Source organism: Solanum dulcamara, chromosome 1 (genome assembly GCF_947179165.1).
Source record: "Solanum dulcamara chromosome 1, daSolDulc1.2, whole genome shotgun sequence".
Classification (NCBI taxonomy): Eukaryota; Viridiplantae; Streptophyta; class Magnoliopsida; order Solanales; family Solanaceae; genus Solanum; species Solanum dulcamara.
Genome location: NC_077237.1, coordinates 6,113,942 through 6,138,069, shown reverse-complemented (window position 1 = coordinate 6,138,069; position 24,128 = coordinate 6,113,942). Strand labels below are relative to the sequence as shown.

General features: G+C 34.6%; 2 protein-coding genes and 1 pseudogene across 2 annotated transcripts; 2 read left to right on the top strand and 1 right to left on the bottom strand.

The window, feature by feature from the left end:
• Positions 1-661: 661 nt before the first annotated feature.
• Positions 662-2,329, bottom strand: LOC129899779 (UDP-glucosyltransferase 29-like). Its single transcript, XM_055974799.1, has one exon. It carries the CDS (start codon positions 2,280-2,282, stop codon positions 945-947), a length of 1,338 nt encoding a protein of 445 aa, XP_055830774.1. The 5' UTR covers positions 2,283-2,329; the 3' UTR covers positions 662-944.
• Positions 2,330-8,042: 5,713 nt separating this feature from the next.
• Positions 8,043-9,674, top strand: LOC129899770 (UDP-glucosyltransferase 29-like; annotated as a pseudogene).
• Positions 9,675-16,451: 6,777 nt separating this feature from the next.
• On the top strand, positions 16,452-23,998 carry LOC129899762 (uncharacterized). Its single transcript, XM_055974786.1, has 6 exons — positions 16,452-16,554; positions 16,708-16,772; positions 19,512-19,629; positions 19,820-20,241; positions 20,483-20,780; positions 22,663-23,998. Exons 2-6 carry the CDS (start codon positions 16,738-16,740, stop codon positions 23,731-23,733), a joined length of 1,944 nt encoding a protein of 647 aa, XP_055830761.1. The 5' UTR covers positions 16,452-16,554; positions 16,708-16,737; the 3' UTR covers positions 23,734-23,998.
• Positions 23,999-24,128: the final 130 nt, after the last annotated feature.

The following is a 24,128-nucleotide window of genomic DNA, read 5'->3' as shown; positions in this document are numbered from 1 at the left end:
CGATCACATTTATCTGTTGCAGTGAATAATTTATCTTATTCTCGATGTTACATTTTTTTTTCAGATTTCGGAACTTCCAGTAATCTTATCTTTCTTCCTTCTTTGTGCCAAAGAGCATTTTGACTCAAAAGTTTGGCAACAATGGAAATCAAGTTACTGAAACTCATTGTTAGATCAAAAATCGACATGAAAGAACACATGAAGAGGGAAAAACAGAGAACAAGAGCGCAAGATACAGAGCTTCATATTTGCAGGTTCTTCTTTATCCATTATCGATTTTTTAAGATCAAAGACTTGTTATTGATTGTCAAACTAATGTACCGTTATGCACCCTTCTGTTTCTTTATCGCTAGCGGAATTGTATCCATCTGTCAAATACAATGGGAGTGGTAGGGACTATGCCTCGTAAAATTGAGAAAACAGTTCCTTTACAAGTCTAATGTTGAGCAAAAAAATTCTAAAATGGAAGTGTTGAATTATGACATTTGTCTTACTTTCTCCTTTTCAATGGTAGATTTATGGTGATCGCGTCTCAAAATGAACATATGGATGTTTCTCATTCATTTCATCCAATAAAACTTGGGAAGGAATTTGATGATTCAGATGAACATACATATGAATTTTACAACGGATATGCTAAGAAAAGTAAAGTCGATGGATATATGAGCAAAAAACTTACATGTTATAACAAACATTATAGAAGAAAAGACAAGCAAGATGGGATATATGGTGAAAAAAAACTAGGATGGATTGTTTAGCTCACATGGTCACAAGTCGTCTATCAAATGGAATGTTTTCTGTCATTTCATTTGAAGAGAAACACAATCATCCTCTTGTTCCTCCATATCTAGCTCACAAGTTATCACAAAAATAATATTAAACTTTCTCAACAATATGAAATTAGCTTAATAGATAGATATAACTTAAATCTTAATTATTGCTAATCATTTGTTGCAACAAAGAGCCACCAGCTCTTCCACCACTCCATCTATCTCTTCATCCCCTTTTGCATTCATCTTCTTACTCAGTTCTCTAGCTTTCTTCCTCACACCCTCCCCACTTTCCTCCACTAACACTTTCCTTATCGCCTTTGCAATCTCTTCGCTTTTTAACTTCCCATCCTCGTCCCTTGCTGCTTCCACTCCCATCCCGATATATTCCACAAGCCTAGCATTTATTGGTTGATCAATGTGCATTGGCATGGCAATTATAGGCACACCAAAATTCGTACTTTCCATAAAAGAACTCCATCCACAGTGACTCACGAATCCACCTATCGATGAATGTTGAAGAATTGTTGCTTGTGGAGCCCATCCTTCCATAAACATTCCCCTTTCTCCTACCCTTTCAAAATACCCTTCTGGTAATGCATCTCGAATGTTGATTCTTTCACCTTGTGGAAACCTAATAACCCAAATGAAGTTCACATTGCTAAGCTCTAATCCTTGAGCTACTTCATGGATTTCCTCCTTTGATAGAAAATACTCGCTCCCAAATGAAACAAACACAGTTGAACTCTTTTCTTTCTTGTCAAGCCATCGGGTGATTTCCTCATCATGATCATCGCGTTCAATGGATTCTTGAACTAGTGAACCAACGGGGACTATTCTCTTTGAAACTAAATTTGAAAGATAATCTATATATTTCCCTTCAAAATCTCTACTAGTTTTCACCATAACAATGTCGCGTGATAGCTTAATAGCCTCAGCGAATGAGGATTTGTTACCTGGTGCTTCTTTAACAGCTTCCTTCAATGAAAGCATTTCGTACTCACGCAGGTAAATTTCAGGAAACGGAAACTTATCTTCTGTATCGTCAAACATATGGATGGCTAAAGAATCAACAGCCGCGCCAAAAATGAGGAACTGCACGGCAGGAATGTTCATAGAGGAAGCAGAATCAGCAGCCCATGCTTGATTGAAGTCATAAATGACCAAATCCGGCTTTAGAGTTTGTAATATTTTGAAAAAATTCGGAGAGGCGATTTCGTAAGCTGTTTTGAGGGTTTTCATGAGATGGGGTGGGAGGCCATTTGTAGTGTGGTAATGAGGAGGAAGATTTGGTAAAGATGGAAGATGAAGCTCAACTAATTCTATTGATTGAGAATATTTTTTGGTGACATTTTTCTTGATGGAACTTAGGTTTATTGGAGTGGAACACATGTAAATGTGGAAATTCCTATTTGTGAGCTTTTTGGCTAGCTCTAGAAATGGACTTATGTGACCATGAGCTAGCCATGGTAACATAAGAACACTAATATTGGTGTTTTTCTTGGCCTCCATTAATGACTATAGATTTTTCTTTAATGGTTATAGTAAGTATATGCTGATAATCAATTTATAGCTAGTATTTGGTGATATTATATTATTGTTGCTTTATATATAATATATGTACGTAATTGATTACGCTTATAGACACTGCTTAGTGATTGATAACAGAGAAAAAAAATGTATCTATTATAAAAAAAGTAGTAGTGGATGTCCATTTTTTTGGACCCACTGACTAAGTTGCTCAACTTGCTTTTGTTTTTTACGGCTATAAAATGGCCATTCTTTTTTAAGAACACACAAAAAAATATGAAATACAGTGCAAAATTCTCTCATCTACTTCTCTTTTTTCTTACTTTCTCCTTCTTATTTTGCTAAGTTAGTTTATTTTATAATACGTTATCAGCACGAGCCTCCATCACTTTGAGCTATATTTTTAAGAAGTTAACAACAGGGGTAAGAATTTTATTTTTTAAAAATTTCTAATATTTCTAAACTTGAATTTGCTACTCTTTACATATCTGAAAAATGCTATTCATCATGGCACTAGATGTCGAAATACATCTAGAATTGATGGGTCTGACAGACACCATCAAAGATGACAATATGACATCTAGTCAAGACCGTGTCAAAGCCATAATATTTCTCAACCATCATCTTGACAATGGATTAAAATTACAATACCTTACATTAAATGATCCCTTTAAATTGTGGAAGAACCTAAAAAAAAGATACGACCACCTGAAGTTGGTCATCCTTCCACAGGCACGTCAGGATTGGCTAAATCTGAGATTAATGGATTTTAAAAATATAACTGAAGATAATTCTGTCTTGTTTAGAATTATAGCTCAGTTAAATTTATGCGGAGAAGAAATCACTGAGCAAGATAAACTTGAAAAAATATACTCCGCATTTTCACCCGCGAATATGCTCCTGCAGCAGCAATGTCGTGAAAAGGGGTTTAAAAAAAAATTTGAATTACTTTCTCACCTTCTGAATGTTGAACGCCACAACGAACTACTAATGAAAAATTATGATAGTCGGCCTGTTGGTTCTTTGTCACTCCCTGAAGTGAATCAGGCAAATTACAACCAACGAGATATTTTTTTAAACCCCTTTTCGCGATATTGCTGCTGCAGGAGCATATTCGAGGGTGAAAATATGGAGTATGTTTTTTCAAGTTTATCTTTCTCAATAATTTTTTCTCCGCATAAATTTAACTGAGCTATAATTCTAAACAAAGCAAAATTATCTTCAGTTATATTTTTAAAATTCATTAATCTCAGATTTAGCAAATCCTGACGTGTCTGTTGAAGGATGACCAACTTCAGGTGGTCATATCTTTCTTTTAGATTCTTCCACAATTTAAAGGGATCCTTTAATTTAAGAAATTGTAATTTTAATCTCCGTCAAGATGATGGCGGAGAAATATTATGGCTTTGGCATGGTCTTGACTAGATGTCGTATTCTCATCTTTGATGATGTCTGCCAGACCCATCGATTCTAGATGTATTTCGACATCTAGTGCCATGATGAGTAGCATTTTCCAAATATGTCAAGAGCAACAAATTCAAGTTTAAAAATATTAGACATTTTAAGAAAATAAAATTCTTACCCCTTTTGTTACCTTCTTAAAAATATAGCTCGAAGCGATGAAGGCTTGTGCTGATAACGTGTTATAAAATAAACTAACTTAGCAATTTAATAAGAATGAAAAACGGTAAAAGAAAGAGTAATAGAGAGAGAGAGGGTGTTTAGAGAATTTCAGTAACAGTGTTCTTTTTTCTTTCACATATTGAACGCTTTTTTATAAGCAAATTTTACAAAAAAATGACGAGCTACAGTATAAAAATATGTGAGTCTACAGTAAATTTACTATTCAGAAAATACTATTTACTGAAGAAAAAATAAGTCCCATGAACATCCACTTTTACTACCTTATCAACAAACACCACTTATGTGGTGACTTTTATTTGTATTTGTTTTGTCAATAGTCATATGGACAAGTAAACAAAAAAAGTTAATGAAAGGGTAGAGAGGCCAAATTTGATTAGCCAACTAACCAATCATAGGAGAACAAATTTTCTTCTATATATGTTTTTAAAATTTTGCCTTTACTATTATTGAGACCCCACAAATTGACACCTACAGCCATCATTAGGGGTACATGGATCGAGTTGGTTCGGATTTTTTACAAATTAAACCAAATCATTTATGTCGGATTATTAAATTTATAAATCAAGCCAAACTAATAAAAGTCGGGATTTTCAATATCAATTTTTCTCAGATTTTTCGGATTTTTTCGAGTTTTTCGAGGTTTTTCATAGTATCTAATAAAAAGCACAGAGCAGTGCTTCTTAAAAAGAGTTCTACTACAAAATATCAACATATAAGATGGAGGCAGAATACTATTTGAAGTTTTAACTTTATAACATAACTTTATAAGATGAGCTTTTTTTTGTATATTATTTAGATGGGCTTCTCAAGTCCAAATCTAAATGTAAGAAAGAAAACAAAAATTATGAAAAATTTTAAAACAATATTTATAAATTATATTTTAATAAATATTTTTATGTATACCATAATTTAAAAGTAGTATATCTATAATCGGGTCGGTTTGGGATCGGTTTGACTTTTTTTAGTTAAAATCAAACCAACCCTATAATGGTCGGATTTTTTTTCCAAACACCAAACCAAGTCAAACCAAATCACTAGTCGAGTTTTTTTTTCGATTTGGTTCGATTTATCGGTTTGATGCGGTTTATCGATTTGCCCTATACAACCCTAGTCATGCTAAAAGTTAGATTTATCATTTCATTTGACTTTTAGTGTTACTCTCAACTAATTGTTAAAAAGAAATATGAAAATGATATAAAATTTTGAAACAAATCTTTACTGGTTGAAAGAAAAAAATATAATTAACCTCCTATTTGTCTGGCCTTAAACAAGAAGTTGTTATGTTATTTGTCAATTGACAGATCCCTGCCCAATTACCTTTAATTTTTGTTGGGCATGGCAGTGCTGGTGATACTGTATTCTTTATTTTTATTTGAATTAATGGTCGAAATACAATTGAAGTACTATACTTTTGTGAATTTTATGTCTGAATTATTATATATTTATATTTTTTATCTAAATTATCATCAAAAAATACTTAATATTTTGCTTGATTATTCAAAGAAGCCTACAACAAATAACCTCAAATTAGTGTTTATCCCACTGTTTTAAAACAATACATTGATAACGAAAGAGATGTACTAAGAAAATACAAATCAATTAGACTTTTTATTTGGAAAATAGTCAAAGAAGAGAAGGAAAAGTTGCCTACCATGTAATAAAGATGAGAAAATGACCGAAATTATCGTTAATTTATAGGTATTAATTCTTAATATATTTCTTTGGATTGAAATATTCCTTAATGTATAAAAAAAGATATTCATTTTGATCTTGTATCCTAAACCTAACAGATTTATCAAAATAAAAAGTATTAAATTTAACTATGTACCTTACGTGGCTAACAAAATCCATCATTGTTATCTTCTTTGTTAGCGACCGGACCTGACGAGATCCCTGGAGAATTTTGGAAGAGTGCGGGCTCGGTAGGTTTGGAATGGCTGACTAGGTTATTTAATGTCATCTTTACGACGGCAATGATGCTCGTAGAATGGAGATCGAGCATCATGATCCCGCTTTACAAAAATAAAGGGGACCGCCAGAGCTGTGACAACTATAGAGGTATTAAGCTTCTAAGCCATACTATGAAAGTGTGGGAAAGAGTGGTAGAGATGAGGGTGAGGAGAGGCGTGTCTATTTCAGAGAACCAGTTCGGATTTATGCCGGGACGTTCAACTACAGAAGCCATCCACCTTATGAGGAGACTAATGGAGCAATATAGGGAGAGGAAGAGAGACTTGCATATGGTGTTCATCGACTTGGAAAAGGCTTACGATAAAGTCCCACGAGAGATACTATGGAGATGTTTGGAGGCTAAAGGTGTACCTATAGCGTACATAAGGGTGATCAAGGACATGTACGAGGGTGCCAAAACCAGGGTAAGGACAGTAGGAGGGGACTCGGAACACTTCCCAGTTATGATGGGGTTGCATCAAGGATCAGCTCTTAGCCCATTCCTATTTGCTTTGGTGATGGATGGATTGACGCGACAAATTCAAGGCGAGGTGCCATGGTGTATGCTTTTTGCGGACGACATAGTCCTCATCGATGAGACTCGTAGTGGAGTTAACGCTAAACTGGAAGATTGGAGACGCACCTTGGAGTCTAAGGGGTTTAAGCTGAGTAGAACCAAGACAGAGTACCTAGAGTGCAAGTTCAGTGAGACACCTCAAGAGGTTGGCGCGGAAGTTAGGCTAGGGGACCAAGCCATCCAAAAGAGAAGTAGTTTTAAGTACCTTGGTTCTATCATGCAAGACAGCGGAGAGATCGACGAGGATGTCACATACCGTATTGGGGCAGGATGGATGAAATGGAGGCTTGCCTCCGGTGTGTTATGTGACAAGAAGGTGCCACCACAACTTAAGGGCAAGTTCTACAAAGTGGTTGTTAGACCAGCTATGTTATATGGGGCAGAGTGTTGGCCAGTTAAGGTCTCCCACGTGCAAAAGATGAAGGTTGCCGAGATGAGAATGTTGAGATGGATGTGTGGGCATACCAGGAGTGACAGGATTAGAAATGAGGCTATTCGAGAAAAGGTAGGAGTGGCCTCGGTAGAAGACAAGATGCGGGAAACGCGACTGAGATGGTTTGGACATGTGAAGAGGAGAGTCCCAGAGGCACCAGTGCGGAGATGTGAGAGGCTGGCCATGGATGGTTTCAGAAGAGGTAGGGGTAGGCCGAAGAAATATTGGGGAGAGGTGATCAGACAGGACATGGCGCATTTACGACTTACTGAGGACATGACCCTGGATAGGAGGGTGTGGAGGACACACATTAGGGTAGAGGGCTAGTACATATTGGTTTTATTCTCCCTTATTCGTAGGCGTATTAACGCACTATGATTTCTTGTACTCTGTTGTATGTTATTTATGGTATTTATGTTATTATCCAATAATAATATGTACTATTTTTTGTGCTTTGATTATACTATTGTTTGAACCGTTTTCGTTATCTACTTATTTACTCTAATATTCTTGTCTGACCTTGTTCTATGTTTTTATTGAGCCGAGGGTCTTTCGGAAACAGCCGTCCTACATTGATAGGAGTCAGGTCTGCGTACACTCTACCCTCCCCAGACCCCACGATGTGGGATTTCACTGGGTTGTTGTTGTTGTAACAAAATTTACTATTTTCTCTTGTTTAGAACAGAAATGGATATATATGATGTCAATGGAATAATATTTTAGAAAAGTGAAAATAGTAAATTCTTAAAAGAAATCAAACCACAAATTAGTTAGAAGGATGTTGATCACATATTCCTTTAGTTCTTGAGGTATCTGTAATGCCAACACTTGTCTTGTAATCAATTGCGTAACAATTCAAACTACAACTTGTAACTAAATTTCACATGGGCAAAAAAGTCCGAATACAACATATACTACTCCTATATATATACAACGACGACGACCCGGTGAAATCCCACAACATGAGATTTGGGGAGGTTAAAGTGTATGCAGACCCTCGGCTCAGTAAAATCAAAAAAAAAGTCAGATAAAAATAAGAAGTTGAAAGTAATATGGAAAATCAAAAGCAAAAGCAAGCAACTACTCCTATGTATATAAATATATATATTCACCATGCCATTTAGCAACCAAACCAAGATCAACAAATACTAACAATAAATAGTTTATCATCATCATCATATAAATAATCATCAGAGACAGAGAGAGTTGTTATAATGGAGACCAAGAAAAACACAATTAGTGTACTTATGTTACCATGGTTAGCCCATGGTCACATTACTCCATTCCTAGAGCTAGCCAAGAAGCTTGCTAATAGAAATTTCCACATTTACATGTGTTCCACTCCTAAAAAATACAAGTTCAATCAAGAAAAGAGTTGCAGAGAAGTATTCTGCATCGATAGAATTAGTCGAGTTTCATCTTCCATCTTTACCAAATCTTCCTCCTCATTAGTCATTACCATACTACTAATGGCCTTCCACCCCATCTCATGTCCACACTCAAAAAAGCTTTTGAAATGAGCATTCCAAATTTTTCCAAGATATTACAAACTATAAAACCAGACTTGGTAATTTATGACTTCAATCTGCCAGGGGCTGCTGAATGTGCCTCCTCTGTGAACATTCCTGCTGTGCAATTCCTCCCTTTTGGCGCAGCCGTGATTGCTTTTTGCATCCACATGTATTATAAGCCAAGAGAAATGTTCCCATTTCCTGAAATTTATCTAAGTGAATATGAAATACTTACATTGAAGAAAGTTCTTGAGGAATTAGCAGTTGGGAAGTTCACGTTCGATGAGGGTCTTAGGCGATCACAGGACACTATTTTGATGAAAACTTGTAGAGATTTTGAAGGGAAATATATGAATTATCTTTCAAGGTTAGTCTCCAAGAAAATAGTCTCCGTTGGTACACTAGTTCAAGAATCTACCAATAAAGATGATTATGACGAGATTATGCAATGGCTTGACAAGAAACATAAAGGTTCAACCGTATTTGTTTCATTTGGGAGCGAGTGTTTTCTATCAAAGGAAGAAATTCATGAAATTGCTCAAGGACTAGAGCATAGCAAAGAGAACTTCATTTAGGTCATCAGGTTTTCACGAGGTGAAAGAATTAGCATTCGAGATGTGTTACCAAAGGGGTTTCTTGAAAGCGTGGGAGAAAGAGGAAGGGTTGTGGAAGGATGGGCTCCACAAGCATTGATTCTTCAACACACAAGCATTGAAGGGTTCGTGAGTCACTGTGGATGGAATTCTATCACGGAAAGCATGAAGTTTGGTGTGCCTATAATTGCCATGCCTATGCAAGTCGATCAACCAATGAATGCTAAGCTTGTGGAATATGTTGGGATGGGAATGGAGGCAGTGAGGGATGAGAACAGGAAAATACAGAGTGAAGAGATTGCAAAGGTGATTAGGAAGGTGGTCACAGAGGAAAGTGGGGAGGCTGTGAGGAAGAAAACTAAGGAACTGAGTGAGAAGATGAGCGCGAAAGGGGATGAAGAGATAGGTGGTGTGGTGGAAGAGATGGTGGCACTTCTCAACAACAAATGATCATCTATAGGATTTAAGAGTTATCACTTTGCTATGTATATACCCCTCAACTTTGCAATTTTTATAAGGGTAGGGATATGTGCGAGCTACTTTTGTAGCGAAGAGATATACCAGTTCTAAATCACAAATTGAGAGGTATATCAGATCCTTTTCACTTTTATAAATGTAATTTAACTGGATATATTTATAGATCATTTATCCTTTTTTTGTGCTATCAACACATACTTTATAAATAATTACTTCTTGTTGGCTTAACCAAGCTAATCAAAAATTCTTTACACCAACAATCATTGTGTGAATCTAACATGGAACAAGGAAGTACTTAACATTGGTAGCTTACAATTGACTCGGGAAAAAAAAGTACTCATACAACAATAATAAACGCAGTGTAATTCCACAAGTGAGGTATGAGAGAATGGTGTGTACGCAATCTTACCCTATCTTGTGAGGATAGAGAGATTATTTCCAATATACGCCCGGCTCATAAAATCCTACTATAGATTACATATGTATCTCATTTACTTACCTTGTGAATTTAAACAATATAATCTATAGAGAGAGACAAGTTTAATCTTGTAGTCTTAAACATGCCATATTGAAAGCTGAAATTAAAATATTGTCAAAAAAAGAAAGGAATTATCTTTTTTTTTTAAAAAACAGATTAAAAAAGGAAAGTATGTCATTCTTTTTTAAATGAATAGAGTATGATTTGCTCCTCATAAAAAAGCAACTAAATATGGACATAGAGCCCGTTTGGATGAGCTTAAAAAAAGTAACTTTTATGTATGAAGTGCTTTTAGAACTTTAAAGTGCTGAAAGTTATTTTTATAAATAAGCAGTTGAGTGTTTGGATAAAAGTGCTTAAATGAGGAAAATTATGTGAATTTTAGGGTTAAAAGAATAAAAAGGGTAGTTTGGGAATTTAGTTAAAATATAAGGGATATAAAAGTAATTTTCATGGTCAAAGAAAATTACTTTAAGCATTTAGAAAAAAAAAGTTAGGAATCCTAACTTTTCATTTTTGATTGACTCTAAGAACTTTCTGGCTTAAAGTTAGCATTAGGCAAACACGTCCAAAAGCTGAAAAGGGGCTTTAAGTTGGTTTTGACCAACTTAAAGCCAATCCAAACGGGCTCATAATGAACAACATTTCTCAAACACCTAGTTTCCATAATGTTCATTCTTATAAAGATGTTCAACTCCTTTCCTATAAAAGTATATTTAACAAAGTAATATTGTTAGAAACTTTCTACCTTAATTAGATTTTTTTTTATCATTAAGACCCTTTGGAAATGATTTGAAATGAGCTTATTTGAAGTTGAAATTTTGTTTGATAATTTTTATTTATATTTCTTCTCATAAATATAAAAGTTCCACAAAATGAAAATTATCAATTTTCCTCGACTCTTATGTAATCTTATCTAAATGAGCAAATCATATCATATTTCACATATAAGATATTAGAATATACACCACATTAAAATGAACAAATGATAAGTCTTTTATCTTCTTCTTTTTTTGAAATATGAGTTTGTAGGTTAAATTTTAAATTTTAGAAAAATTAAAATTCTACCTTTAAGAGAATTTGAAATTTAAAATCATGATTTGAAATTGAAGTCAAAATTTTGTGCAAATTACATAATTAAATTTTAATTTCAAATCAAAACTTGAAATTGAGGTCAAAAATCATATGACCAAACGATTATTAAGTTTTATTGGTGGAGAAGATTCTGGACTATAACTCTTCCATATCTATCCTGCCTAAAGGTGTAGGGGGGGGGGGGGGGGGGTTGGTCCAACAAAAGTACATTGTGAGACTGAAATTGTAATTTTAGGGTGATGTTTATTTTACTTTAAATGAAAATAGAAATAAATAATTACACTCTCAATAACTTAGATATAAAACTTAAAAAAATTGGATAATTTAAATATTTTTTAATCCTTTAACTCTAATATTTTCACACAAAACCACCATATTCAAGATGCTCCCTACTAAGAATACAATGAACAAAATAAAAAAAAAAAGCAAGAAAAATTAAAATCTTGACAAGAAATAGTTAATAAACAAGACAAATTAGATAAAGAAGAACAGTCTTGATTAATTCTTATTTTAAAAATTCATATCTTCATAATAATATTAAGGTATGTAATAATGAAAATTTTCCATTAATTAATGAGTCCCTGCAATTGCAAATGAAGATGAATTAGGGACAGACTTTTTGCAAATATATCACATGGTCCAAAAGTCCATTTTTAATTTGCCTATTCTCTATCATTTATTTCCAAATTTTACCTGTTTTGTCTTCTCAACCACTCATTATTTCCAAAAATTATTTCATTCAATTCTATCCACCAACAAAGTTTGGACCTTTAATACGGTTAATGTCAGTTGATTCAAGCTTGACTTTTGGCCATAACTCGTGAAACATAGGCCTTTTGGTCATAAATATCATTTCATCAAATTGTTAATATTAAATTAAAAATTTACATTTATAAATACTAAAATTCGATATTTTAAAAATTTTAAACATCAAGTCTAATATAGAAATGCTTATTACCGCACATTTTAACTGAAGTACATGTTTAACTCACCATTTTTTATTCTTTTAAAGCATATTTTAAAAATAAAATCTATGTTCAAATACTAATTATTTTTTTTATCGTGACAAAATATTAAAATGTTATAAAATCACTTATAAGCTATACTACTTAAATCAGCTGGGAGCGAAAATTTCATTTCCTTAATTACATTCTCCCATACAAGTAAATTTTTGTATATATGTGACCTTTCATTCGTCAAAATATTGACGCACCTGCTTGCCTCTCTCCAAATTTAGATAATAATTACGCTGTTGACATCCAATAGATATTTATTTATAATATTTTTTCTTAAAAGGATGAATTTGTATGTCGTCTTATATTTAATAAATTTGACAGCAATATTCAATTTAAGCTTTTCTGCACAAAAGAAGAAAACAAAATATTAATTTAACTTATCTAGACATAGAAGTTTGTCGAGGAAATACCTTAACTACGTGAAAAGAACTCTTCCTTAAGAAATCCATGTAAAAAAGTATTACACAAATTTTTTATATTTTTTTTCAAATTAAAAATACATATTCAAATACAAATTTAACTTCCATAAATCTCTTTTACGAATACTACTTATTTTAAATGTCACATTCTTAATGTCCAAATACTTAATAAACTACTTAATCTAGATCTACTGAAGAACACGTTAAGCTGTTAAATGCTAATCTGTGTCGAATACTCAAATTAGTTAAAAACTAATATGTAATACACATAATATCCAAGAAATATATTTATTTTTATTGATTTGATACGTACATTTGGTCGAATAAGTTTTTATCAGTATTGAGAATCTGCTAAGCTCATTTTTTTTCAATCTCTACTCACATTTTATTTCTGACAGCAAATCCTTGATAAGAAGTTTGTACAATACAAAATTTAACATATCTATCTAGGGGTGTTCATGGTTCGGTTTGGGTCGGTTATTGATTAAAACCATAACCAAACCAACTTAGTCGGTTTTTAAATGTCTAAAACCATAACCAAACCAAGTAAAATAATAACCACGGTTTGGTTATTGTCGGTTTGGTTCGGTTTGGTTCGGTTTTTCGGTTTATTGTCGGAAAGACATGTTGATGGCAAATTAGGTCCACCAAACTTGCAACGTAGTTTATATTTACAAGAGCAAGTCAAATAGGGGTTCCAAAATACAAACAACTTTGTCCATAAATAAAAAAATTACATATTTAAACTAAACTAACTAGATATTAGAGAATCCATAGACCATAATATAATCAAAAGTGCATCTTCCTTGGCTTAAGCTCCAAACTAATCAATGCTCAAAACAGTGCCCGGAGAATCTGCAAAACAAATCAGGATATTAGGCATTAAATGTCTAAAGACATACAAATACAGTACAGGAGAAGTTATGCTGAAAATAAGTAAGAAGAGAGCAAGTAGCAACAACAAATAACACAAATACACAATAACTAAAGCAAAGAAACTGAAAAAATATTGCACACTCTTGGATTGCGTTCTCATTTCATAAGTTGGCTAATACTCTAATCAATCAATTGCATTTCAAACATCAGAACCAAAATGCTTGAGATTCATATGTATATGATCACAGACTATTCTTCTAAAGTAATTCAAATTTACACAGACAAAAGTCTGCAGCAAGAACTCTTTATTCATTCACAACATCAGCAACAAGCACATCTGGACAGTGATTGTTATTCATTCACAACATCAGCAACAAGCACACCTGGACAGTTATTCTCACAGACTCTATAAATAATCACATGCACAAAATTTTGAAACTGCAGCAGCACCACAGTTCAGCAGCACTGCAGCAGCAGGTCAGTTTCCAGCAACAAACAACAGACTGAACATGAAATTAGGACATGGAGATTATAGCTTGAAACTGCAGCAGCACCACAGTTCAGCAGCACTGCAGCAGCACCACAGTTCAGCAGCACTGCAGCAGCAGGTCAGTTTCCAGCAACAAACAACATACAATTTAATATTTTGGGGCTCAAAACCAGTAACCAGCTCTCAATTTAAAGTGTAGCAACAAACAACATAGTTAATTACGTAAAATTACCTTTTTCAACGATCTCAAGTTTTTGAATTTCTTCCAAAAGGTCTTCAAGCTTGCATTCTTTAGAAGTTGACCGCAACCATTGTTGACAACAAACAAGAGCTTCAGCTGTCTTTATCGATAGAGAACTTCGATAACAATCAAGTATCCGACCACCGGTGCTAAAAGATGATTCTGAGGCAACAGTAGATGTAGGAATAGCAAGCACATCTCTTGCAATCCTAGAGACAATAGGATATCTTTCAGATAAAGATTTCCACCAACTCAAGATATTGAAATCCTTAATCTTCTCCATATCATCCATCAAATACTTATCAAGATCAGACTTATTATCAACATCATTTTCATCTTCAAGAAATTTCTCCCACTGTGATTGCCACACATCAGAACTATTGATTGCACCAATTTGACTCATCACACTAGTTTGATCTCCAATATTTTCACTAGAATGCCCTAAAATAGAATTCTTGTAATGATTATACAAGCGAGTTAAAGTATTCACCACCTTAGTAGACTTTTCATTTCCCTCCGCAGGATCATAAAAATTATTAAAAAGGAACTTCACATACTTCATTTTGTAGCGAGGATCCAACACAACGGCAACAAATAACAACATGTTCATATCATCAAAATCACCCCAATATTTATCAAACTTAGTTTTCATCTTCCTAGCCATATCAGTCAAAATTGAATCGCTACAATTCGAATACTGGACAATTATGCTTTGAAGATTAAAAAGCTCATGGAAGAAACAATTTGAAGTAACATGCAAAGTACTCGAAAACTTCAAAGTGGTTTTATAGAAAATCTCAAGAAACTTAAGAAAGACTTTCACATTCTTCCAATCTTCCGAAGATGGATGCCCTGCTGTTCCACTCAATTCAAGACAATAGTTAAAGTACTTATGATCATCAATATACATTCTTGACAAGGCTTTTTCAAATTGTACAGCTGTATTTAACATCAAGTATGTAGAGTTCCATCTCGTCTCAACATCTAAACTCAATAAACCATGGGTGTCTAGTTTTACCTTCTCAACATATGACTTAAAGGAAGCAGATCTTGCAGGAGAAGACTTAACATATTTCACAGCACGCCTTACCCGAGAAATGGACTCATTTTGTTCACTCAATCCTTCTTTTACAATCAAATTCAAGATATGAGCATGAAGAGATAAGAGAAACGAGACTATCAACAAGCACAAGTTGAGATTTCTGTAACTCTCTGGTCCAAGGAGTTAAAATTCAAAAAAATTCTTACAAACCTTGCTCTTGAGCCTTCACTTTGAGTCTATGATTGTGATTTGTGACTTTGTGAAACCAACGTGAGCTTTTGCTTCTCTTTCAATCTTGTTCTTCGGCTGCAACTTGAGGGTCTGCTCACTGCACTCTCCAAAACTAAAAAGAGGAAGTGAAAATGTAAAAGGAAAAGAAAGAGTAGGGTTTTTACTTTAGGTTATTCTTATTCACATAGTTGGGCACTTGGGCTTCAGAGTTAGAGTTGAGATAGTTGGGCTTGTATTGGGCTTGGATTGTTGGATATAATAAGTATATTAAAATTAAATTAATAATTAAAAGGTATAAAATATTTTTAATTATTTATGAAAAACTAATATTATATATATAAATAATTATAATTTTTATGTATATAATTATCGGTTTGGTTCGGTTATTTAATCGGTTATTTTTTACTATAACCATAACCAAACCAAATATTATCGGTTATTCAAATTTAAAACCAAACCAAACCAAATCAAACTGAATGTCGGTTTTTTTATTCGGTTTGGTTAAATTTTCGGTTTGGTTTTGGTTTTAACCAAAACCGTGAACAGCCCTATATCTATCAAAAGATTAATCATGTAATTGATGTACTGACAAATTTAGCAAAATCTTAAGCTTTTTCTGACGAGCGTCAATTTTGAATATCGCTATATTAACATATGTCTTATCCCCCAAATATATACTTATTAACTTCGATAAGAACAATTATTTCTTGTACTTTTTCTATTCATTTTTATTTGTCAAATTTAGACTTGGTACATTCTAATAAAATAATGATTGATATAACTGTTTTACCAGAATATCTTTATTAATTAATGTTTAGTATTGTGTCTTGAAAAATAATTTGAAAATACGTAATTAATGTGAAAGGTAAAACATAAATTTTTTAAAATCTTTTTATTATTTTAAAAATAAAAATTTATTTTTAAAATAGTGGATAAGTAAAACTGATCAGATGATTAATTGAAATAGTGTTTTCAATTCCCAATCAACATAAATAAAAAAAATATCTTTTTTCAAAAAAGAAAAAAAACTTTTTTTATTTCCAAATCTGCCCCTGCACTGAAACACACACACCAACAAACACCTCTGAACTCTGAAAATGAGTCCACATATGAATTCAACCCATTCCCCTTTAAGTCTTTGTAATGGGTTTTCCCAACTGACGTCAGCTTCAATTTCTAAGGTCAATAAATTTGATTTTCCTCTTTTTGGGGGTTAAAGAATTAGTCAAAATATGTTAATTAATGCCCCCTTTTGCTGTTTTTCAATTCTTCTGGAGAGAATCTTTGGGTTTTTTAAGTAATCTTTTGACAAAATCTTAATTTTTTTGTTGCAGGAGCTGAACTTTTGAGCTACTGTTACAAGAATGACAAGTTCTGGGAAGGATGATCAAGATCAGAGGTACTCATCTTCTATATGTGTGTGTGTGTGTGTAAGTCTGAATTTCCTGTATGGGGTTTGGCTTTTGATTGCTTACTAATATACAACTGTTTTGTAATACAAAAAAATCTATTATTAGCTCCCATTTGGCCATAGATTTTAATGTTGAAACTTGGAACTTGAAAATTTGAGTCTAAAGTTGTGATTTTTGGAATTTGAGGTTGTGTCTTGGACATGCATTTTAAGTGGAAAAATGTTAAAATTTTGTGAATATAAGTCCTAAAAACCCAAACTTAGAAATATTTGAACAATCAGATTTTGAAATCTGATCAAATTTCATGGCCAAACGGACATTTTAAAGATAAGTTTTCAAAATCTATGGCCCAAGGCTAGCTAATGGTTTCTTTACTTTGGTGATAAAAACAAAAATAAGTGGAATGGGAATGGGAATTGAGATATTGCTGAGTGGTGAAGGTTGGATTTCATAAAGGGTGCACCATTTACTATGTATGCATAAAAAAAAATTGATCTTGTATAATAATGTGATTTTCTGGTGAAGAGGAGATTTTGTGGTGATGAACCCCCTTCCTTCCGTCCCTCTAGCTCCGCCCATGGATCTTGGATATGGTGACTGTAATTTTCCTTTTGTGTTTCTTTTCTTTCCTTTTTTGAGGTCAGTTCTAGGCAGGAAAAGGAAATTGTGAAATTGCAATCCATTGCTTTTGACGTTAGAGTGCTCGTCATAGGGAGGAAGAAAGAATCAGCTATAGGAAGATTGTCACACTAGTAAGACAAGGGTTTTTTGTTGTATCGAGTAGTTTTTTTGTTGGTTAGCTGATTGTAACAAACTAAATAACCTCTTTGATTTAAAAATCGAAGCTTGACAGGGAAAGAAGATTTTCCTTTTTGAATAAACTATTTTTCTTTTTAGGTGATTTCTTTCTATCCGTCCAAACCTGATCTGCTGAAAATCCATGTTTTATGGGTTTAGTAATAGATTAATTGAACTGTTAATAAATGTCTTGCTCATTTTTTCCATGATCCCAACCAATATAGAAGACAATTTATGGTGATGAAGAGTGGACCTTTTAACAAAGCTATGTCAAATAGGAGGTAGGGAAAATAATTACTTGTTTTATCATGTGTTAGAGTCCCACATTGGTTGGGAATGAATTGGCGGTCTGCTTATATATCGACTTGGGCAATCCTCTGCTCATGAGCTAGCTTTTTGGGGCTGAGTTAGGCTCACATGCCATATCTTTACATCATGTGTTGGCAGTGAAAATTTCTGATTGGAGAACTGGATATGCTAAACTAAGATATATGATGTATGCAGTAAAGAAAAACTTAACAAGAAAAGATGTGATTGAAGTGTGATACCAGTTTACAGTCTGTTCCTTTAGTTTCCATAATGAGTGATTAGCTTTAAATGCGCAGTTCGGCAGCTGGGGCCGGGCAGGGGTATTGGTTTTATAAAGTATCTGTGCAATTATAATTTTTGATTGCAGTGGCATCTGCGGTTGTAATGCACAGAAGGAAATACAATATCTGCCTGTGGCTAAGCCTGCATTTGGCAGCTAAAAAGATCTGCCAGAGTAAGTCGTAGGTCAATTTCAGGGCGTTAAAAAAGCTTTAAAAATTCTGTTATGGACTTGTGGGGAAGGGAAAAGATTCCGGGACAGAAGAAATAAGAGATTTGCAGAGTAATTGCATACTTAAAAAAACTGTAGCTTTAGCTCTATTAATTACTAATAATTAAAGGTGCTTCCTTTCAAAATCATTGATTATTAAGCTTTCGAGATATAAAACTATACCATGAAAGAAAGTACTTCATTTGAGTTTTTCTTCATTATAATGTTTAAGTATTTACTTGTAAAAAAAGAAATCTTGTATCAACTGACAGTAGTTTAGGTCCACGGGGATATCTGCCTGACATTTAATCCTTAATCTCTCAACTATAGTCCTTGGACTGTAATCTTGAGTAGGTGTGATAGTTTTAGTTGAAAGATTAGCTAAGAGTGAAAGCTCAGTTGTTCACCGTACAATAAGACTCTATGAGTTTATTATGCTCTTTATGAGGTAGATTTTGGAAATGGCCCCCCCTTTAACTCAGAAAGGAAAGGGATTCCTGATTAGGGAAATAAGAAGAGATGGGGAATGGGATATCAATTTTCAAGGCATAACAATCTGGACCAGTTCTTGTACAGATCTTGCTGTATCATTTTACATGTTCTATTCCCATCGATTTAAAATTTTAGTCCTTGCTTTCAACTATAACTTTTGGACTGTAAATCATGATATATACTATTGTTCTAGTTGATAGAGTTAGCTAAGAATACAAAGTTCAATTGTTCACCTCACAATAAGACTCAAACGAGAGTATAAAGCTCTCATAAGGTAAACTTCCAAAATGGCCCCCTTCTACCGGGATTACCAATTTGTGATATAAGGAGAGGTTGGGAATTGGATAGCAATTTTCAAGGTAAAGCAAGCTGGACCAAATATTGTACATATCAGATCCTCATGGTTATTTTGAACCGCACGACCATCTGTTCTATCCTCTTTTTTCTTTTGATGCTTTAAGGTGAAACTGAAAGGACTTTGAAAAGTGGAGATGTTCTATCCTCTTGTATATTATATTCCAATAGGTTTGTCAAAATCACAATTCACAAGTGGTGGGATGGTATTATGCCCTTCTAACCTCAGTGGAGTCAGATGTTACTTTCATTACCTTGTAATATTTTTTCATTCTTTGACCAGCAAAATCAATGGCATTGAAGATTCTAAAACAACAATTGAATTTCTCCGTGGGAGATTATTGGCTGAAAGGTCTGCATCACGAACAGCAAAGCAGAGAGCTGATGAACTGGCACAAAGGGTTAGTCCCTTTGTTTAGTTCTCTATAAGTAGATATGCACATAACACAACAAATTGAGTCATCGTTCCCAACTCAATATACACCTAGCTTAGTCTTATTTTGCATATTTAATTGTTTCATTTCCAATTCTGAGATTTTTTGCCCTTCGACAAGGAAAACCACTTTCAACGAACTGCTTCCATATGTACAGGTCTCGGAGCTCGAAGAGCAGTTAAAGGTTGTGTCTCTGCAAAGAAAGAAAGCTGAGAAGGCAACAGCAGCTGTTCTGTCCATATTAGAGAACCATGCAATAGATGATGTTTCGGAGGAATTCAGTTCAGGCTCTGACCAGGAAACAATCTTATCTGAAAATAAAACAGAGGGAGGGGAAATTTTCTCTAGTGCGAAAGAGAAAGAAGATGATGCGGACACATTCTCAAGTTCGGAGATTGCATCTTCTTCATCAACCATCAGAAGTTTGTCGTGGAAAAGTGGTAAAGGTTCTTTGCATTCTTTTGACAGGAGAAATTACACTGATTCTAATAGGAGGAGATGTAACTTTTCATTAACTGACATTTCTTCTCCAAAACGGGCTGGGAAATCATGCCGACGTGTAAGGCGCAGGGATGCCAGGTTGCTTCATTTATTATTACACTTCATATGAGTTGAAACAGTTCTGTTTAATACTTTTCATAGATTCTTTGATACAACAGCCTTAAAGTGACACGTTCAACATTTACTTTTACTTTAATTGATTTAAATGCATATACATACGCCTATGACCAACACACATATGATAAACATTGCCATTGTTTTTTGGATAAGTTATCTTAACCATTTCTCATTTTTGACCTTATTCCTTTTGTGTGGCCAGATCAGCTTGTGATAAGTTACAAAATAGTTCTGCCGAATGTGCCTTTGAAGCTCTTTTAAGTTCTGCTAACAATGAGCAACAATCTTTGATGGCCGGTGCTGGCAACAGTGATGCGAATGATCAAGTGTGCGTTTCTGCATCAGATGTGTCAGGAAATGGAAGGCAAGCAGGTAAGAGTGATGAAGACAGCCAAAGAGCTTTACATCAGCAAGCGCAACTGATAGGGCAATATGAATCTGAGGAAAAAGCCCAGAGAGAATGGGAAGAGAAGTACAGAGAGACTAATAGCTGTACACCGGTATATTTATTGATTCATCTCTCACGCGTTTTACATAATTCATCTTTTGATTGTTCTAAGTAACTAGGTGAGATATTTCTCTTTTTTCTGTTAAGAATGTTGGTGTATTAATATACACAGTCACACTCACACAGCGTGCATGTTATGGTTAGTTATAGCTCCCCCTTTTCTGAAGATTTCTGTTAGTTATACTCCTTAACCCGTTCTGCTGGTGTATGTTATCTAGGATAATAGACAATCTGGATTAGTTGTTCATGTTATGGCTAGTTATAGATGTGTTTATATTCTATCCCCAATTGGATCTTAGTTTAATCATTAATGTGAGGTCCAGATGTACTCACCTAAGTTTATCCGACTTTATATTATTGATTTTAGCAATTTTTAGGTTTATAAATTGCATTGGGATAGTGATATATTTGTTATCGTCATCTATCCATGTTGAATGTAATAATGAACAAATAGATTTTGTAACTTTAAACAAATGACATGATGGTGTGTTTCACTTGAACACATCTAAGCTGCTTAAATTCTCATATGTGGATGCCGACTGCTGAGGAAAGACCAGGAGCCTGATCAGATTTATTATTCTTTCCAATCTGTTCCTGATTCACCACCTTGGTTGTTGATTTTAGTCATATAGCGTATATCATTGCTCATGTTGATCTACTTTAGTTCAGTTTTTAGATAATCTCAGGATATTATGAAACTAGTTAGGTTCAGGCCTCACTCTGCACGCCTCCAAAAAATTATTTCGTTCGCCTACAAAACCACCTTTCTAGTTATGAGATCCTTTTCCTGTTGGTCTTTGATGTCATACTAAATCCACCAAACATGTTTGTGATGCCCAGATTTGAAGACTGAATTGGATGATTTTACTGCTTCCAATATGTTAATACTACTTTTTCTAACCTTGGGGGTCCAAACCAGTGTCTGCTTAGGAGAACAAAAACAAATGATCAAGCAGCATTCAATAGAAGCGGTAATGCGAATGATGGTATCGATCTTCATGACTTCTAGAGGCCATCAGTTGTAATAACAATTTCAAAATGTTTATAGGTCTTGTTATACGTAGGCATGGGTATCTAAGGTACATTTGTTTTAAAATTCAAGCGGCGTCGAAGGTACTATATGATCCTGAGCAAACACTAGCTAGGTCCTGAATTTGATGGAAGAAGTTATAGACTCTATATTGGTCTAGATACAGTAATGCTGGTTATTCTTTTCCGTTAATACATATTGACTTTCCTTGTTATGGTAAGAACTCTGAGTTCCAAAGCGTTTTACAACTCAACGGCAATTCAAAGCAGATAGAGGAATATCTTTCAGCAATTCCATCTGCTTAATATCTGGGAGGTAGTGTGTAATGAAGAGTCGAAGATCATTCTGAAAGATGAATATGTTAGTAACTGAAGTGCTACTTGTCATTTAAGTGTGTAACGGAGATCATTCTGAAAGATGAATAGGTTAGAAACTGAAGTGCTACTTGTTATTTACGTTTGTAACGGAATTCTGAAAGATGAATATATTAGAAACTGAAGTGCTAATTGTCATAAAGAAGAATGAAGCCGGTCACCTCCATCCTCCTCCACGTCTTTCTTTTGCTGGTGGGAGAGGGTGTATGTTTCAGTCTTTACCTTCCTGGTCAATGTTAATCAACTTGATTATTGATACGCTCTCAACTCATATTGCTATTTGTGTTCTTTAAAATAGCTGCTATTTGTTTTCTTTATCGAAATAGCTGCTATTTGTTTCTTGATATGTTCATTTCTGCTAAGTCTAGTATCGACGTTCTGCAAATCATTTTCTGGTGAAGATAATGCATATGTATGTTAAGGTGTGTCACAACTAATCTCATCCTATTTGTCTTTTGTGATCCACTCAGGATTCATGTGACCCTGAAAACTACTTGGACGTGACTGAAGAAAGAGATGACCTGAAGGCATCTCAGGAACCATGCTTAGCTAGAAGAACAAGTATGCAAAATCATGCAAACAAGAGTGGAGCAGCAGATGTTATCTGTACTGAGCAGAATGGAAATATAAACAATTCTCCGTCTACCCCACATGTCAATATGAACTGCTTGGAAGATAAAAAAAGCAGCAGGACTGTTGAATCAGATTCCCCAGCATTAGAGGTTGCACGTCCAATGTCTAATGGGAATTATTTAGAAAATCACGGTCAGACATCTGCTAATAGCCACCAGCAGTCTTTTCCTGTGACTCGTCCCCCCCTACACCCCCGAGTACATAATACCTCGTGTTCTGGAGGTAGCAGTTTGCAAGCAGGACAGGCTCTTCAAACAGGTCATGAACTTGCCTTGGTGTCTCATAACACTTCGAATCGTGTAGGTTCTGTCCTCGGGGAACTTGAACAAGCTAAACTTTCACTGAGTAAACAAATCAACAGCTCACCCCCAACCGCCAGTTACCCGGTATTGCCTTCGCAATTCAGTTCAGTAAACTATTCTCCTTCCACCTATGAAATCTCTGCAAGTCCTTACATGGAGTCTCGATCAAATTATGTTACACAAGTCAATAGGTTTACTTATCCTTCCCCAAGAGCTTTCCCAGAGGTCTCTTCGTCAGCTCCTTCATACAGGCCTAAATCTGAAACCAACTTAGATGCAGGCCTACCATCTTCAATGAGGTTTAATCCTAACTCGAGTTCACGTCTTCCCTTCTCTAGTAAATTTACGTACCCTACCTATCCCATGTGCCCAGACGTGGTGCCAAAACTACCCTCAGGTGAAGTATTCTCGAGAAATTTTCCTACGAATGAGACAGGTTTACCACCTCCATTTTCCTTCTCAACGTTGAGCCCTGAGGTGGTGCCAAGACTACCCTCAACTGAAGTATTCTCGAGAAACTTTCCTACGAGTGAGGCAGGTACACCTCCTTCATTTTCCGCCTCCCGTTATGATCCTCATATTAGACCAAATATGTATAGTAATTGATATTATTCACAGTACAGTTCTTGGTCAAGAAAATCCCCATATACCTAAAATGTTTTGAGAAGAGTTTACATAGGTTATATTGTTCTATAGTTTGTGTATCATTTTCTTCTTGCTTTATCTTAATCCCATCCTAGTTAGGGGTTACAGAGAAACCTCAGCAATATACCTTTGGTTTTTAAAGCTGTTGTTGCATACTAGGTGTGTTGTAAAATGTCAGAAACAAATGAAATTTATTGGCAGGTGCTATAAATATATAGTTTTCATTCTTTTGCTTTCCTTATGTTGTGGGGGCTACACTGTGTATGTTGGTGTTGCTTTCCTCGTGTGCCCCTTAAGGTCTCCCCTCCTCCCCCACCTCTTCTCCCCACATTAAGGGAGAGGGCTAGCGTGCGTCC

What these genes read in the sequence shown, in the direction of transcription:
- LOC129899779 (XM_055974799.1), bottom strand. Translation starts at nt 2,282, where the DNA reads ATGGAGGCCAAGAAAAACACCAATATTAGTGTTCTTATGTTACCATGG.
- LOC129899762 (XM_055974786.1), top strand. Translation starts at nt 16,738, where the DNA reads ATGACAAGTTCTGGGAAGGATGATCAAGATCAGAG. An exon ending in CTGATGAACTGGCACAAAGG is followed by an intron (nt 19,630 to 19,819) that starts GTTAGTCCCTTT and finishes CCATATGTACAG; the next exon opens with GTCTCGGAGCTCGAAGAGCA. An exon ending in GTAAGGCGCAGGGATGCCAG is followed by an intron (nt 20,242 to 20,482) that starts GTTGCTTCATTT and finishes TTGTGTGGCCAG; the next exon opens with ATCAGCTTGTGATAAGTTAC.